The 13,594-nt window shown below is 47.5% G+C and overlaps 1 protein-coding gene across 3 annotated transcripts in view; it reads right to left on the reverse strand.

Moving 5' to 3' along the window:
• The window catches only part of CNTRL (centriolin), a 153,110-nt gene that overhangs the window by 71,061 nt on the left and 68,455 nt on the right, over positions 1–13,594 (reverse strand). For all 3 annotated transcript variants that reach the window (XM_040324045.1, XM_040324044.1, XM_040324046.1), the window contains 6 exons: positions 9,820–10,027; positions 8,993–9,172; positions 8,735–8,914; positions 6,206–6,322; positions 4,966–5,110; positions 4,724–4,866 (listed from right to left, as the gene is read on the reverse strand). In XM_040324045.1, the coding sequence (XP_040179979.1) occupies positions 4,724–4,866; positions 4,966–5,110; positions 6,206–6,322; positions 8,735–8,914; positions 8,993–9,172; positions 9,820–10,027 (973 nt within the window). The remainder of the gene's footprint in view (positions 1–4,723; positions 4,867–4,965; positions 5,111–6,205; positions 6,323–8,734; positions 8,915–8,992; positions 9,173–9,819; positions 10,028–13,594) is intronic.

The following is a 13,594-nucleotide window of genomic DNA, read 5'->3' on the forward strand; positions in this document are numbered from 1 at the left end:
GGGATCTTCCGAATGTCCTCAAAGGGGGCACGCTGAAGCGCCGAGAGGACCAAGTTCAAGTCCCAAGAAGGTAGCGGAGGGCGCACCGGGGGGGGCCACATGCCGGACCCCCTGCACAAACGTGCGAACCAAAGAGTGCGCTGCCACGGGACGCTGAAAATAAACAGCCAGAGCAGAAATCTGACTCTTGATCGTGCTCAAGGCAAGAGCCTGGTCCACTCCCCGCTGTAGGAACAGCAGGATCCGGGACACCACGTAAGTACGGGGGTGCCACTTCATCTCCTCACACATAGAGATGTATGCTTTCCATGTACGATGGTAAATTTTTCGAGAAGTGGACTTCCGTGCACGCATCATGGTAGAGATTACCGGGCCCGACAGGCCCCGGTCCTTCAGTACCTGGTTCTCAACAGCCACGCCATTAAAGCCAGTGACCGTAAAGCAGGATGGAAGATCGGGCCCTGAGACAGGAGATCTTCCCTCAGAGGCAGGCGCCAGGGGGCGTCTGCCACCAGACGTACCAGGTCCGCGTACCAAGAGCGACGCGGCCAATCTGGGGCGATCAGGATCGTTGGAATCCCTTCGGCTTCCACCCTGCGCAGCAGGCGGGGTAGGAGCCTTAGACGAGGGAAGGTGTAAATCAGGTGATATTGACCCCAGGGAGCCACCAACGCGTCTGCCCACGGGTCCCTTGACCTGGCCACAAACCGTGGCACCTTCCGATTGAGACGGGACGCCAGAAGGTCTACGTCTGGAGTGCCCCATTTTTGGCACAGGATCTGAAACACCTCCGGGTGGAGAGACCACTCCCCTTGATCCAGAGTCGTGCGACTCAGGAAGTCGGCTTGCCAATTCAGAACTCCCGGAATGTATACCGCCGACAGGGCCGGAACGCTCCTTGTGCCGCCCTGATGATTGACGTACGCCACGGCCGTGGCGTTGTCGGACTGGATCCTGACAGGACGGCCCTGCAGCTCCAGGGACCACCTGACAAGGCACAGCTTGATCGCTCGGAGCTCCAGGATATTCGCCCCCCCAGCCGAAGAGGCTGGCATCCGTCGTGACCACTGTCCAGCGGCACGGAAGAAAAGACTTCCCGGACCGAAGCACCGGAGATGTCAGCCACCATGTCAGGGAAGACTTGGCCAGATGGCTCAACCGAATCTGGCGATCCAGAGAAGATGGGACCCTGTCCCATCGTGACAGAATCTCCTTCTGTAGTACCCTGGTGTGGAATTGGGCATACGGAACCGCCTCGAAGGAGGCCACCATCAGACCCAGAACCCGCATGCAGAAGCGAAGAGACGACCACTTCTGGGTCGACAACTGTCTCACTGCAGATTGCAGGGTCCGCAGTTTTTCCGATGGGAGGAACACTTTTGCCTCCCCCGAATCCAAAACCATCCCCAGGTGTTCCTCTGGGACGGAACCAACACTGATTTTTTGAGATTCAGAAGCCAGCCGAACTCCTGCAGAGTCCGACACGTGATGGACACGTCCTCCTCTAACTCTGAGCCTGAAGAAGCTCTCAGGAGAAGGTCGTCCAGGTATCCCACGATAGCGATCCCTCGCTGCCTTAGCAAGGCCAGGATCGGGGCGAGCACCTTGGTGAACACCCGTGGTGCCGACGCCAGCCCGAACGGGAGGGCCACGAATTGATAGTGGTCCTCCCCGATCGCAAAGCGCAGATACCTTTGGTGGCTTGTGCAAACGGGGACATGCAGGTATGCGTCCATGATGTCCAAGGACGCCATGAAGTCCCCCTGGTGGAGGGCCGCTATGATAGAACAGACCGACTCCATCCTGAATCGCTGCACCTTGACAAAGGAGTTGAGGGCCTTTAGGTCCAGGACAGGGCGAACCCCTCCCTTCTTGGGGACCACAAACAGATTGGAGTAGAACCCCCGAAACCGTTCCAGCGAGGGAACCGGCACAACCACCCCCCTGTCCAGAAGATCCTGGACAGCCCCGGACAGGGCTAGCCGACGATCCGGAGGAAGCTGGAGGTTGGATGGAAAAAATCTGTTTGGGGGACAAGAGAGGAACTCTATCTTGTACCCCGAGACGACCACCTCGCAAACCCAACGGTCGGTCAGAAGAGAATTCCACCGATCCGCGAAGTCGTGAAGCCGTCCCCCCACCCGAGACCCGGGCGGGGGCAGACATTCATGCGGAAGCAGGCTTGTCCGCAGGCTTGTTTGGTTTGTTAAACCAGGGGCGCTTACGCCCGGCAGCAGGGGCTTTTGCACCTTGCGGACCTTTTCCAGCCGCGTTGGGCGCACGAAAAAAACGCTTAGGGGTAGTAAAAGTAGGACCTTGCTTGCGGCGAGGTTCCTTACCCTTCCCCGACTGAGGGAGCAAGGTGCTCTTACCTCCAGTGGCATCCTTAATGATGTCATCCAGGGATGCCCCAAAGAGCCGTCCGCCCTTAAAGGGCAAATCCACCAAGGCCTTTTTCGAAGACTGGTCAGCCGACCAGCACTTCAGCCACATAAGGCGGTGCAGAACCACTGCGTAGACAGAAGCCCTGGAAAGCAAAGGAATCGAATCCATAGCCGCCTCACAGAGAAACTTCTGACCCTGAATCAACTGCTCAGCCAGGTCCCTAGAGGACTCGGAAGCACCTTGGACCTCCAGATCCTGCAGCAGGAGCTTCGCCCTTTCAGTTAGCGTCTGAGCAACCAGGGCTCCGGCCAGAGCCGGCCTTACCGCCGAACCCACCACCGAGAACAGGGAGCGGGCCACGGCCTCCACTCTCCTATCAGCAGGGTCCTTGAAAGCAGGAGCCCCCTCCACAGGCAACGTAGTAGCCTTACTCAGTCTGGACACAGGAGGGTCCACCGACGGAGGAGTGACCCACTTTTTTAAAAAGTCCTCCTCCAGGGGGTAACGGGTAGCAAAGCTTTTAGGAACAGTAAAAGCCTTTTGCGGTGTATCCCATTCCTTATACAACATATTGTCCAGATAAGGAACACATGGGAATACCTTAGCGGTACGCGGTGGTTTGCGGAATCCGAAAGGGACTGACACCGCTGGTGTCTCCGCCACATCCTCTAAATGAAGAGTCTCACGTACCGCAGTAATAAGAGCTCCAACAAATTCCTTGTCAGCAGACTCCGCAGCAGAGTCATCCTCGCTGTCCATGTGGGTTAAGCCCGCATCCTCTGACATGACAGAACCAGAAGCAGCTATCAGATTCTGCGTCAGAGATATCCCCAGAAACAGCCTCCGGGGGGGGGGGGCGCTTTTTACCCCCCCAACCGAGCACTGGCAGCTTCAAACCTGGTGAGAAAAGACTCCAGGACAGCCGACACAGACTCAACAGATGTGGCAGGGGAAGGGGCGCTAAGGGTTAATTCCGGCATTGTGAGGAATGAGGGGCCTGATTCAGGCTCCATATTGCAGCTGCCGTGTCACCCCCACTGCCAATGACAGGAAAAAAGTCCCCCACAGGTCACCTTCCGGCCGCTAGAGCACAGTATGGGGCCCCCTGAGACTCACCACCCCCCTGGTACAGCGCGGTCTGTGAAGGCAAGTGTGTGCTGAGGAGAAGCTGCAGCGCTGCGTCTGTCCCCTCAGAGGATTCGCGGTCTTTTTCCCCGCCGAAACGGCCACTAGAGGCCGAACTAGTGCTGAAAACGGCGCCGGCCACAAGAAAATGGCCGCCGAATAACACAAGCGCGGCTCCGGCAAAATGGCCGCCATTGCGCAGTTTTAAAAAGACAGTGTACCCAAAAAAGACAGTACACCAAAACAGCACACAGCACACACAAAAATGCCCAGAATGACCACCACAGTCCCCTGCAGCGACACAGAACAGCCCCAGCCATACCCGAGTGAAAAAAATGAGCCCCAGGGGAAAAAAAAACCCTGCACAGCCGTCACCCAAAGGGGGAAGGAGGGAGAGGAATAAGGGAGAGAGAAAAGCAGGGAAAAACCCTCAGTCGACCTCCCAAGGGAAAACATTCCAGCCAGACCACTTACCTGAGTAAGGGGCCACTACGTACCTGTCCTGCGACTACCCGGCTGGAGGTATCCCAGACAGAACCAACGTCCGCGAACGGCATGGATGTCAGCCAGACACACTGTGACAAGGCCATAGAGACCGGTCATATGTGTGCCCTAGAATCGAAGTTCCCCGGCCGCCCCTGGAGCCACGGGGCCTGTCGTAGACGTCCCAAAGCGGAGCTGAGGGCCGGCACACGCTCGAAGGCCGAACCTGGGGGGACTACAAGGGTCGAGGACCCAGCCTGTCACCCAGTCGGCTGTTGATAGAAGAATCGCAGGATTCAAAAATAAAAATAAAATAAAATAGCGAGAAAAAAACTCGCAAGATGCAAAAAAATTTGCAAGAAAAAACTCCAGAGTCCAGGACTCCAGAGAGAGCCTGACTCTCCTGACGGTTAGGCAGAAACAAACTGAAGCTGCTGGAGCAGGGTGTGGGTTATGCCTGGGGGAGCCACGCCCCCTGGGAGGAGCGGCATGAAGGAAAGTTTTTAACACCTTAAGTGCTGTAAGAATTCTGCCTAAATCTCCTGGTAGGAAGAAGCATAACCCTAAGGTCAAAGGAGGCTGTGTCCGTCTATGAACGAAAGAGAAAAATTTGGGTTTACATCCACTTTAACAATGACCATAACTTATAGATACACATCAATCACAGAGATTCCAGTTTTTATTACAGCGTGCCCTTATGGCAGTGCTCCTCCAAGCTTAGTACACGTACATTGGAAGACGATGGCACATAATACCAGTAGCCTCTCCTTCGGAACGGGTCGGTCATGCTGGTGATATAATCATTCTGATAACCAAGGGCATTTCTGAGGGAATCAATCTCATCCATCAGATTGTTGATCTCTCCAGTGTTATCTGAAAGAAATACATTTGCTATGAAATCTATAACTGAAAAAAGCCTAGAGTGTTGTAACTATGTCATATGTGTTATTTAATCGATAAAAAGCATCTCACCACTTCGGACATGCTCCAGCACGTGTCTGAGGCGCTCTATCTCAGCTCGCTGCCTCTGCATAGTCTGGTTGAGTTTGTCAATTTCCAATTGCTGGGAGTTGGAGATGTTGGCTCCAGCATTTGTATTCTGCATTTCTTCCCGGAGCTGTGATAACACAACAGGACAGAAGAATATGTCACATTTCCATGGTATGACAGTGCACTGAAACGCCATGTATGTAGACAGGTAAACACATTTACTACTACTACTAGTAGTGTGGAAAACAGATAAATTACCCGTCACTCAATTTAGCCAGATAATAAAGGAAACATGACCTGATACTACGAAGGTGGCCACAGGAGAACAGATGTCGCCCTTCCAACACATAGGGAGAAATATTTCTGTCCTTGGCAGTGCAGAATTCATTGATAGGTTCTCCCCTCTGAAGGGGTAAATTTACAGGCATTGCAGAGACAGGATGGAGCTTAGATTTACAGGAGAAGAGGGTGGTGAAAGTGTTAAAAGCTAAACATTAGTCTGGGCAGGAGGGGGATTTAAGTGCCTCTGTTTAAATTTCTTTTTGACACTTTTTTGGTGAATGAGTATGGGGACAATGTACCCCATACACTCATTCACATGGGGGGGGGCTTCCAGATTCCAATAAGCCCCCTGCCCACAGACAAAGGGACAGAGCACAGAGGGACGGAGGTGCTTTCAATTTTTTACATTTATTTTATGTAAAATTCGACACAATTTTACAATGTTTTTGATCAATTTTATTGCCATCACAAGGGACAGACAACATCCCTTGTGATAGCATGAGCAGTGACAGGTCCGCTTTCCTCAAAGAAGAAATGTGATTGGGAGGGAGTACCAACACAGAACCTGTGATTAACAGCTTCAGATCTGTTCCTGTGTGCTGTGTGTAAGGGGTTCTGTTCCATTCCCTCCAATCAGCTCTCGCTGAGCTCTGCGGAGTGTAAATTCAGCTACATGCCCCCTGCTTTGTGAAAACGTACACAGGCTATACAAATGGTGGACTTTGTAAGACTGCAAATAAGAGAAGGCATCAGATAAACAGGTACAACTTATGTAGGGGGATTTGTTTCATCTGTGTATCATCTGACGCTAGTCACTTCATTGGATATATGCAAGAGCTTACAACCACTTTAAAAACAATGTTGTTCCAGACATGTTTATATGCAGTAAACCTGTACCATCCTGTACAAAGAACTAGTGATTGGGCCCAGCAGGCCTTACCTGTCTCTCCTTATCTTGAAGCAATTCTTGCAGAAGATCAATTTCCGCCTCAGCTTTAGCCAGATCTCTAGCCGCTTGAGCTGTCTGGGAGCAGAAGTTGTCTGCTTCCCGCATTCCCTGCCATAAAGGGAAAAGAAAAAAATGTCCATATTACTGATATCAACATTATTAGATCAACTCAATCTAAATACAGCATTACCGTGTCTGTCAGCCATTAATAAAAGCAAAAGTAATACAGTTCATGAAACATTTAGTCATGAATGTTATCATTTTTCAGGTTTAACGCCCTGCTTTTCCACCAGGGGTCAAGTCCTGGGGAAAAAAGTGTGGGAACTCCCACCCAAGATCCACTCCCCCACCAAAAAAATAATAATACGCTCATATGCAGAATTACTAAACCGCATCACGTGGTGTATCCACTTAGCAGGGCCGCCATCGGGGGGGGGGGGGGTACAGGCATTACACCAATTTTTTTTCATCTGACCCCCCCCCACCTTTAACTCGCGGCAGGAGAGAGAAGAGATGACACTTTCGTTACCACAACCACAACCCCCCCCCCCCCCCCGCAGTCCTCTGCTGCAGGGGGGCCCTGCCTAAAGCTGTGTAAGGGGCCCCAAAATTTGTGATGGCTGCCCTGCCCTGCCGCTTAGGCAGGACTATTACTTTTAGACCTCATGCACACTGGATATTAAAAGAATGTTATAAAAATGCCATGCATCGTTTTTCTTTTTTTGAAGATTTTTTTTTTTCCAATGGATCCAAAACGTAAAAAAATGCTGGTGAGTGATGTTTGAGTATTTATCTGCGTTTATCAACATTTATTAGCATTAGAGCGATGGAGAGTTTAATGACTGTAGAAAAAACATCTACTGCCAAAAAACAGCTGCTGTAAAAAAGTCAAAAAACATCCAATGTGCATGAGGCCTAAAGCCTCGTACACACGATCAGTCAATCAGATGAGAACGGTCTGAAGGACCGTTGTCTAAGGTTAACCGATGAAGCCGACTGATGGTCTGTCGTGCGTACACACCATCAGTTAAAAAAACGATTGTGTCAGAACGCGGTGATGTAAAACACAACGACGTGCTGAAAAAAACGAAGTTCAATGCTTCCAAGCATGCGTCGATTCTGAGCATGCGCAGGTTTTTAACCGATGCTTTTGCATACTAACGATCAGTTTTGACCTATTGGTTAGGCGTCCATCGGTTCAATTTTAAAGCAAGTTCTCATTTTTTTGACCGAAGGTTAAATAACCTATGGGGCGCACACACGATCGGTTTGGACTGATGAAAACGGTTCTTCAGACCGGTGTCCTCTGGCGATCCTATCGTGTGTATGAGGCCTTAGAGTAAAGTACCAAAGTTTAAAGTGTTATTAAACCCAGGACCCTGCATTCAATATATTTGGTCTCTCATAGTACACAGAACATAGAAATGCAATAGTTTTAGTAAATATAAACTGCCAAATACCTTTTCTCATTAGCAGTATATAGCAGTCTTGTGACTTCTATCAGTGTCTGGTTAAAACTTGTAGGAGTTTTCCTTCTACTGTGACTGTCCTATGAGGCTGCAGGACCCCTGACCCTTTGTCTGGACAGTGGGGATTGGCCTTGTGCTGATCACATGCATCCTCCCAAGGAAAAACAAAAATCTCTAGCAATACACTCCAAACTGAGGAAATATCCCCTGTATCAGCATGTGCCGACACATGGAAATAACACCGGCAGCGATGTCGCTGACCGGACCAGTGTACGAGGACCATTATGGGGGCTTCTATCTAATGTGAGCCTTTCATAATGAGCTGATATGCTATGCATAGGTTTTTTATTTTTCATTTTTCTGGTTAGTGGGTTTACAACCACTTTATGGCCAATGCTGTGACAAACAGGGGCTATAATACAGCAGGAAGATGCTTTACACAGGGAGAGTAACATTTGGTCTAGAATTTCTCATTCACAGAAGTGCATGCAGGGTCATTAATTGAGCCCATGTTTTTTCAGACTTAAAGGGGTTGTAAATCTTCGTGTTTTTTCACCTTAATGCATCCTATACACCTTTCACTTTCGGGCCCCCCCAACGATCCCGCGTTGCTTTCCCCCAGCTTGAGGTGGCTCTTCATTGGAGATTGATAGCAGGGCAGCCATTGGCTCCCGCTGCTGTCAATCAAATCAATGATGTGGTCCGCCGGGGGGTGGGGCCGAATGATACAGTCGGCGGCTATGGCCACCAACTGTATCACGGGAGTGCGCCCGCAAGCTAACCCCCTTGGGAGAGCACTTCCCAGAATGAGGGTTAGCTGTTGTGGGGGAGGAGCCGATACAGCCGCCGAGGGACCTCAGAAGACGAGGATCAGGGCCCACTCGCAATTCAAACTGCACAGTGGAGGCAAGTATGGTATGTTTGTTATTTAAAAAAAACAAAAAAAACAAATACCTTTACAACCCCTTTAAGTACACTGATAAGAAAAAGTTCTTAAAACACGAATTAGCCAACACAATTGCTGTTTTCTTCTAAACGTGCCATGTAATACCTCAGAACGCTCTCGGTTGATTTGAAGTACTGTGCCATGGAGAGACCTCAGCTGGTCTTTGGCATCAGTCAGCTCTGAGGTGGCCAATTTGTCTGACATAGTCACAGCCTTCTTCAACTCCCGGAGTTCATTTTCAAGTCCGGAGAGGTGTTTCTGTGCCTTGGCATCCTCCAATCCCCTCTGGAATAAAAGGGTCAGTGTTAGATATACAGTATATGGAGTCAATTTCCCACATACCAATCAGAGTGAGATTCCAACCTCACTCTCCAGATCATGCAGTGCTGTGAGCAGTTTCTCACGCTCTTCATCTGCTTCCACCAGCTGCTGGTCAGCCAGACCTTGAATATCCTCCATTGTCTTCAGCTTGCCATTCAATCGATTTACTTCTCTCTCCAGTTGCTGCACTCTGGCCTCGCACTGCTTTTTCTCCTGCTGGATCTGCAATCACAAATTAGAAGATATGTAGATTCTAGAACCAGGACAATGGTTTGATGAAAACAAAGAACTACCCAATCTTAAAAGAGGGGGCACTCACATTGGCATTTTATTTCTGGATAGGTTTTTGGATACTTGCAACCAAATTCCTTCTAAAACTGTGTGCAAGTAAGTGTACCTAGAAAAATGTATGCTGAAGGGTGGTCACACCATATAATGTTATTTATTCATATACACATATATATATATATATATATATATATATATATATACACACACACACACATATATACACACACATATATATACACACGCACACACACACACACACACACGTACTATACTACTTTTTAAAGGTTTTAGGCAGATGTGAATAAATGCTGTAAATGAAGAAATCTTTCAAAATTAGAAGTGATAATGGTTTTTAGGTTGTGTATAATTTATATATATATATATATATATATATATATATATATATATATATATATACACATACATACACACACACTATATAATCTGCACCTCCTCTGAAAACTAGTCCATGTCAGCACTGCTGATGGCAGATAGGGGCTCCAGAAATTACAAACAAAACTAAAAATGTTTCAGGTTTGAGATCTCACAAGACCAGACTGGATAGAAGTCTCTCTCACCCTGGCTTCTGCAGCTTTGTTGCAAGCTCTCTTATATTCTCCAGGAGCCTCTTTGGCTCTATCCTGCAGGGCTGCCATTTCCTCCTGTAACTTTCTCTGCCTCTCCTCTGCTTCTAGTTTCTCCTCCTCCGCCTTCCCCAGAACTTCATTTATCTGCCGCTGCAGTTCAGCAAGATTCTGACCAAGAACGTCTGAGGGACCAGAAGACCTAAAGTGTAAAACATAAAATGAATAGTTGTGAAATTCAACATCACTTGCTGTTAAATATATGTAATGTTTTTTTTTTTTTCTACTTCAAGGTAAACTCCAGGCATATTTTATATATATATATATATATATATATATATAAACGAAAATAAAGTGGGATTCTTTACTTACCTGTAAAATGGGTTGTAGGCAGCTACATTCATGCAATTGGACACTGGCAAAAAAAAGGAGCTGCAGAGAGATCCCCCATATCACCCTTTCCACTCCCAGCTAGGCCCAGTTTTGTAGCATAGAAATAGGGAGATCATAAACAGAGGGTGGAACCTGTGTACTGTACTCCAAGAAACTGATTTTACTGCCAAATCAAAAATTCTACTTTTTTTGTACAGCAAACACGAGATCTTTGGGCCAGATTCACAAAAGAGATACGACGGAGTATCTCAGATACTCCGTCGTATCTCTCAGAGTATCTATGCGACTGATTCATAGAATCAGTTACGCATAGATAGCCAGAAGATCCGACAGGTGTAATGGACTTACACTGTCGGATCTTAGGATGCAATACCGCGGCCGCCGCTGGGGGGAGTTTGCGTCGTAAACCAGCGTCGGGTATGCAAATTAGGACTTACGGCGATCCACGAAGATTTTTCCCGTCGTTACGTCGTCGCAAGTGTTAGATTTCCGTCGCAAAGATAGGGCAGCTTTAATATGGTGGAAAAGTACTCCACCATGTTAAAGTATGCCCGTCTTTCCCGCGTCGCTTTTGAATTATTTTTAACATTTTTCTTTTTCCCGGCGTAAGTCATTTGATCACGTCGCGATTCACAAAACGTCGGCGCGTCGTGATTTCGCGCAAAGCACGTCGGGAAATTTGCAACGGGAGCATGCGCAGTACGTCCGGCGCGGGAGCGCGCCTAATTTAAATGGTACCGCCCCATTTGAATTGGGCCGCCTTGCGCCGGACGTGTTTACCATACACCGCCACAAATTTCCAGGTAAGTGCTTTGTGGATCGGGCACTACATCGGAAAACTTGCAGTGGTGTAACGTAAATGGGTTACGTTACGCTGCGCCCAAGCTACGTGAATCTGCCCCTTTGATCTTTAACCATGCGACAAACAAAAGCAGTCAAACTGAGGGAAGCACAGAAAACCTGTCAAAAGGAGCTCAACAAAACTTGGATGGCAGCTTGCCTGTAAGTAACCCTATGTTTGCAGTAAGGTTGTAGGTATTATGTTTGTTTTGGACTTCATGTAATACTTTATTTTATAATATTTTTTTTATAATATTTAGGCCAATTACATTATATGGATTGCCGCCTATTAGTGTGCTCCCACACACGCCCAGGGACTTTCTAGCTTGTGCCCAATCCATGGATTTTATAGTGAGTACATGGTAACAGGGGGTTAACTCACATTATGTCTTTTTTTTCTTTTGTGTGTTAATATGCTAATACACTTTACGTTTTTTGTAGCCATGTCGTTTTATATATTAAAGAGCACCCAAGAGCTCCTGAAGAAGCAGTACGATAAGATATGGAACCCCCATAGATGACAACTGAAAAGTTATGGCATAAATCACAGTTGGGGGATATCCTTCTCTAATGTGGAGGGCGCTGCTTTTTTTTTATTATTTATGTATACCATCAAAAAATTCTCTCAAAAGACATTTTAAGCTGATAATATTATTATGGATTTTATATATTTGTGTTTAAGTGTCCAAAATCTACTTGTGTTTTTAAATATATCACAGCTCTATTTAGTAATTACTACACAGCACAGGGTGTATAACCTTTGAGTGTCCACATTCCCATCCTATGGTCCCTCATATTTTCTGCTGAACCCAGAAAGTCATCAAAAGATCGCTTTCTGTAATGTGGGAATCAGCAGCCAGAATCCAGGGGTCATCCAAGAAATGTTAGGTCATCACTTTATCAGCAGTGACGTATCTCACGTGTACCTGGTATACCTTACATGCAAGCTTTCCACTGTTCATTTACAAAAATCCCTCTGCACTGAGTAAACAGGGATTTTCTCTGCTTGTACACATTGCATGCATGACTGGGTGATTAGGTGAGTGGAATGCAGTGGAGGAATTGGCAGAGAGAAGTGGAACACATTTCGTAATTGGTAAGCTGGACAAATCCGGCAGCCGTATTTAAGGAAATTAGTAGCATGTATTCGAAATGTTACGGCGGTGACGGCAACAAGATTTGGAGTGTAATTGGGTGTGGGGGATCAACAGACAGGTCAGAGTCCTGGATTAAACTGATTGTACAGGAATTTTTACAAACCAATGCCTAAGCATTTTTTATCTTTTAATTCATTAAGGTTAAAAAATTTTTAGGCTTTAGAGCCACTTTAAACATAGCACCCTGGTATCAGGGGAGGTTTTGTTATTGAGTCTCGAGCCGCAGCTGGATGCTTGATAAGCGTCATGAAGACGTCGGCTGTGTGTATCTGGGTGGGAGTGGTCCAGGGCTGCAAACTGGGGAGCTGCCCACATGCTGTCTGGCCAATCAGAACACGTTTCTAAGGCACGGCCTTGCTTTCTTCATCAGCTGATGAAGACACAGCCGACATCTCCATGAGGCTCATCGGCGCTCGTGGATCCCTCAATAGAGACTTCCCGGCGGTCCTCCTGTGACACTGCATGTGGAAGCTCCCACCCACTCTAGCACTCTTCCAGTGCTCCAACATTTTTCACGCAAGTTTTTAGTGTTGTTTTATACTTATTTACTGAATAAATTCCTAAGATGTTTAAAGGATTGGCTTTGCGCTTCTCTCTCCTCCTTTTGCTTTCCTTTTGTTCACAGTGATCGGGTTCCCCAGCCCGCGCCTGAAGCAGCCTCGCTCCCTTTACAGCCTCCATTTAGAGACTTTTTTTAGAGACTAATTTTTAGGGGTTCATCCCCCAGAACTTTCAATCCACTGACCATTCACATGGTTGCACCTTCATGTATCAGCATGCAGATGCATGCCTTTTCATTAACATTTTAAACTTTAATCTTTTTCATAAGATGGTTTAGCGCTGAACATTATACCAATATTGTGTATGTATTTCCTCCTAATGTATGTAAACATCCTTGAAGACTTTCAGTGCTTTGAGATACAAGATGGGGTAGATTTCCCTTTTGGGTTTGAAGATAATGAACAGTTTGGACTAAAAGCCCTGAAACTGTTCTGTCACAAATGTCGGCAATGACACCATGATCCAATATGCTTGATAGGACTTGATGGAGACCTGCTGATCTGTACGTGAATATAGCAAGGCTGGAGATGAGAAACTGAGGTGGGAGCAGGGAGCGGAACTTCAGGTTGCAGTACTGGGATGCCACCCAAGCATTTGAGATGCAAGCTGTCCAAAGACCTACAAACGTTAACACGTTTTTAGAAAGTAGGGGTGCACTTTCATGCAGAGGAAGGTCTATCTGAGGATTTGGCAGAGTTAAGTGGCAGGTCGTGCAGGTGAATGGGGAGCTAAGCTTGGAGGGTCTTGACAAGGACAATTTGGATAATTTTGGATGAACGGTTGTGATCATCTTGGGAAAGCTGAGTACCAACGATAAG

The sequence above is a fragment of the Rana temporaria genome, chromosome 9 (genome assembly GCF_905171775.1).
Source record: "Rana temporaria chromosome 9, aRanTem1.1, whole genome shotgun sequence".
NCBI lineage: Eukaryota > Metazoa > Chordata > Amphibia > Anura > Ranidae > Rana > Rana temporaria.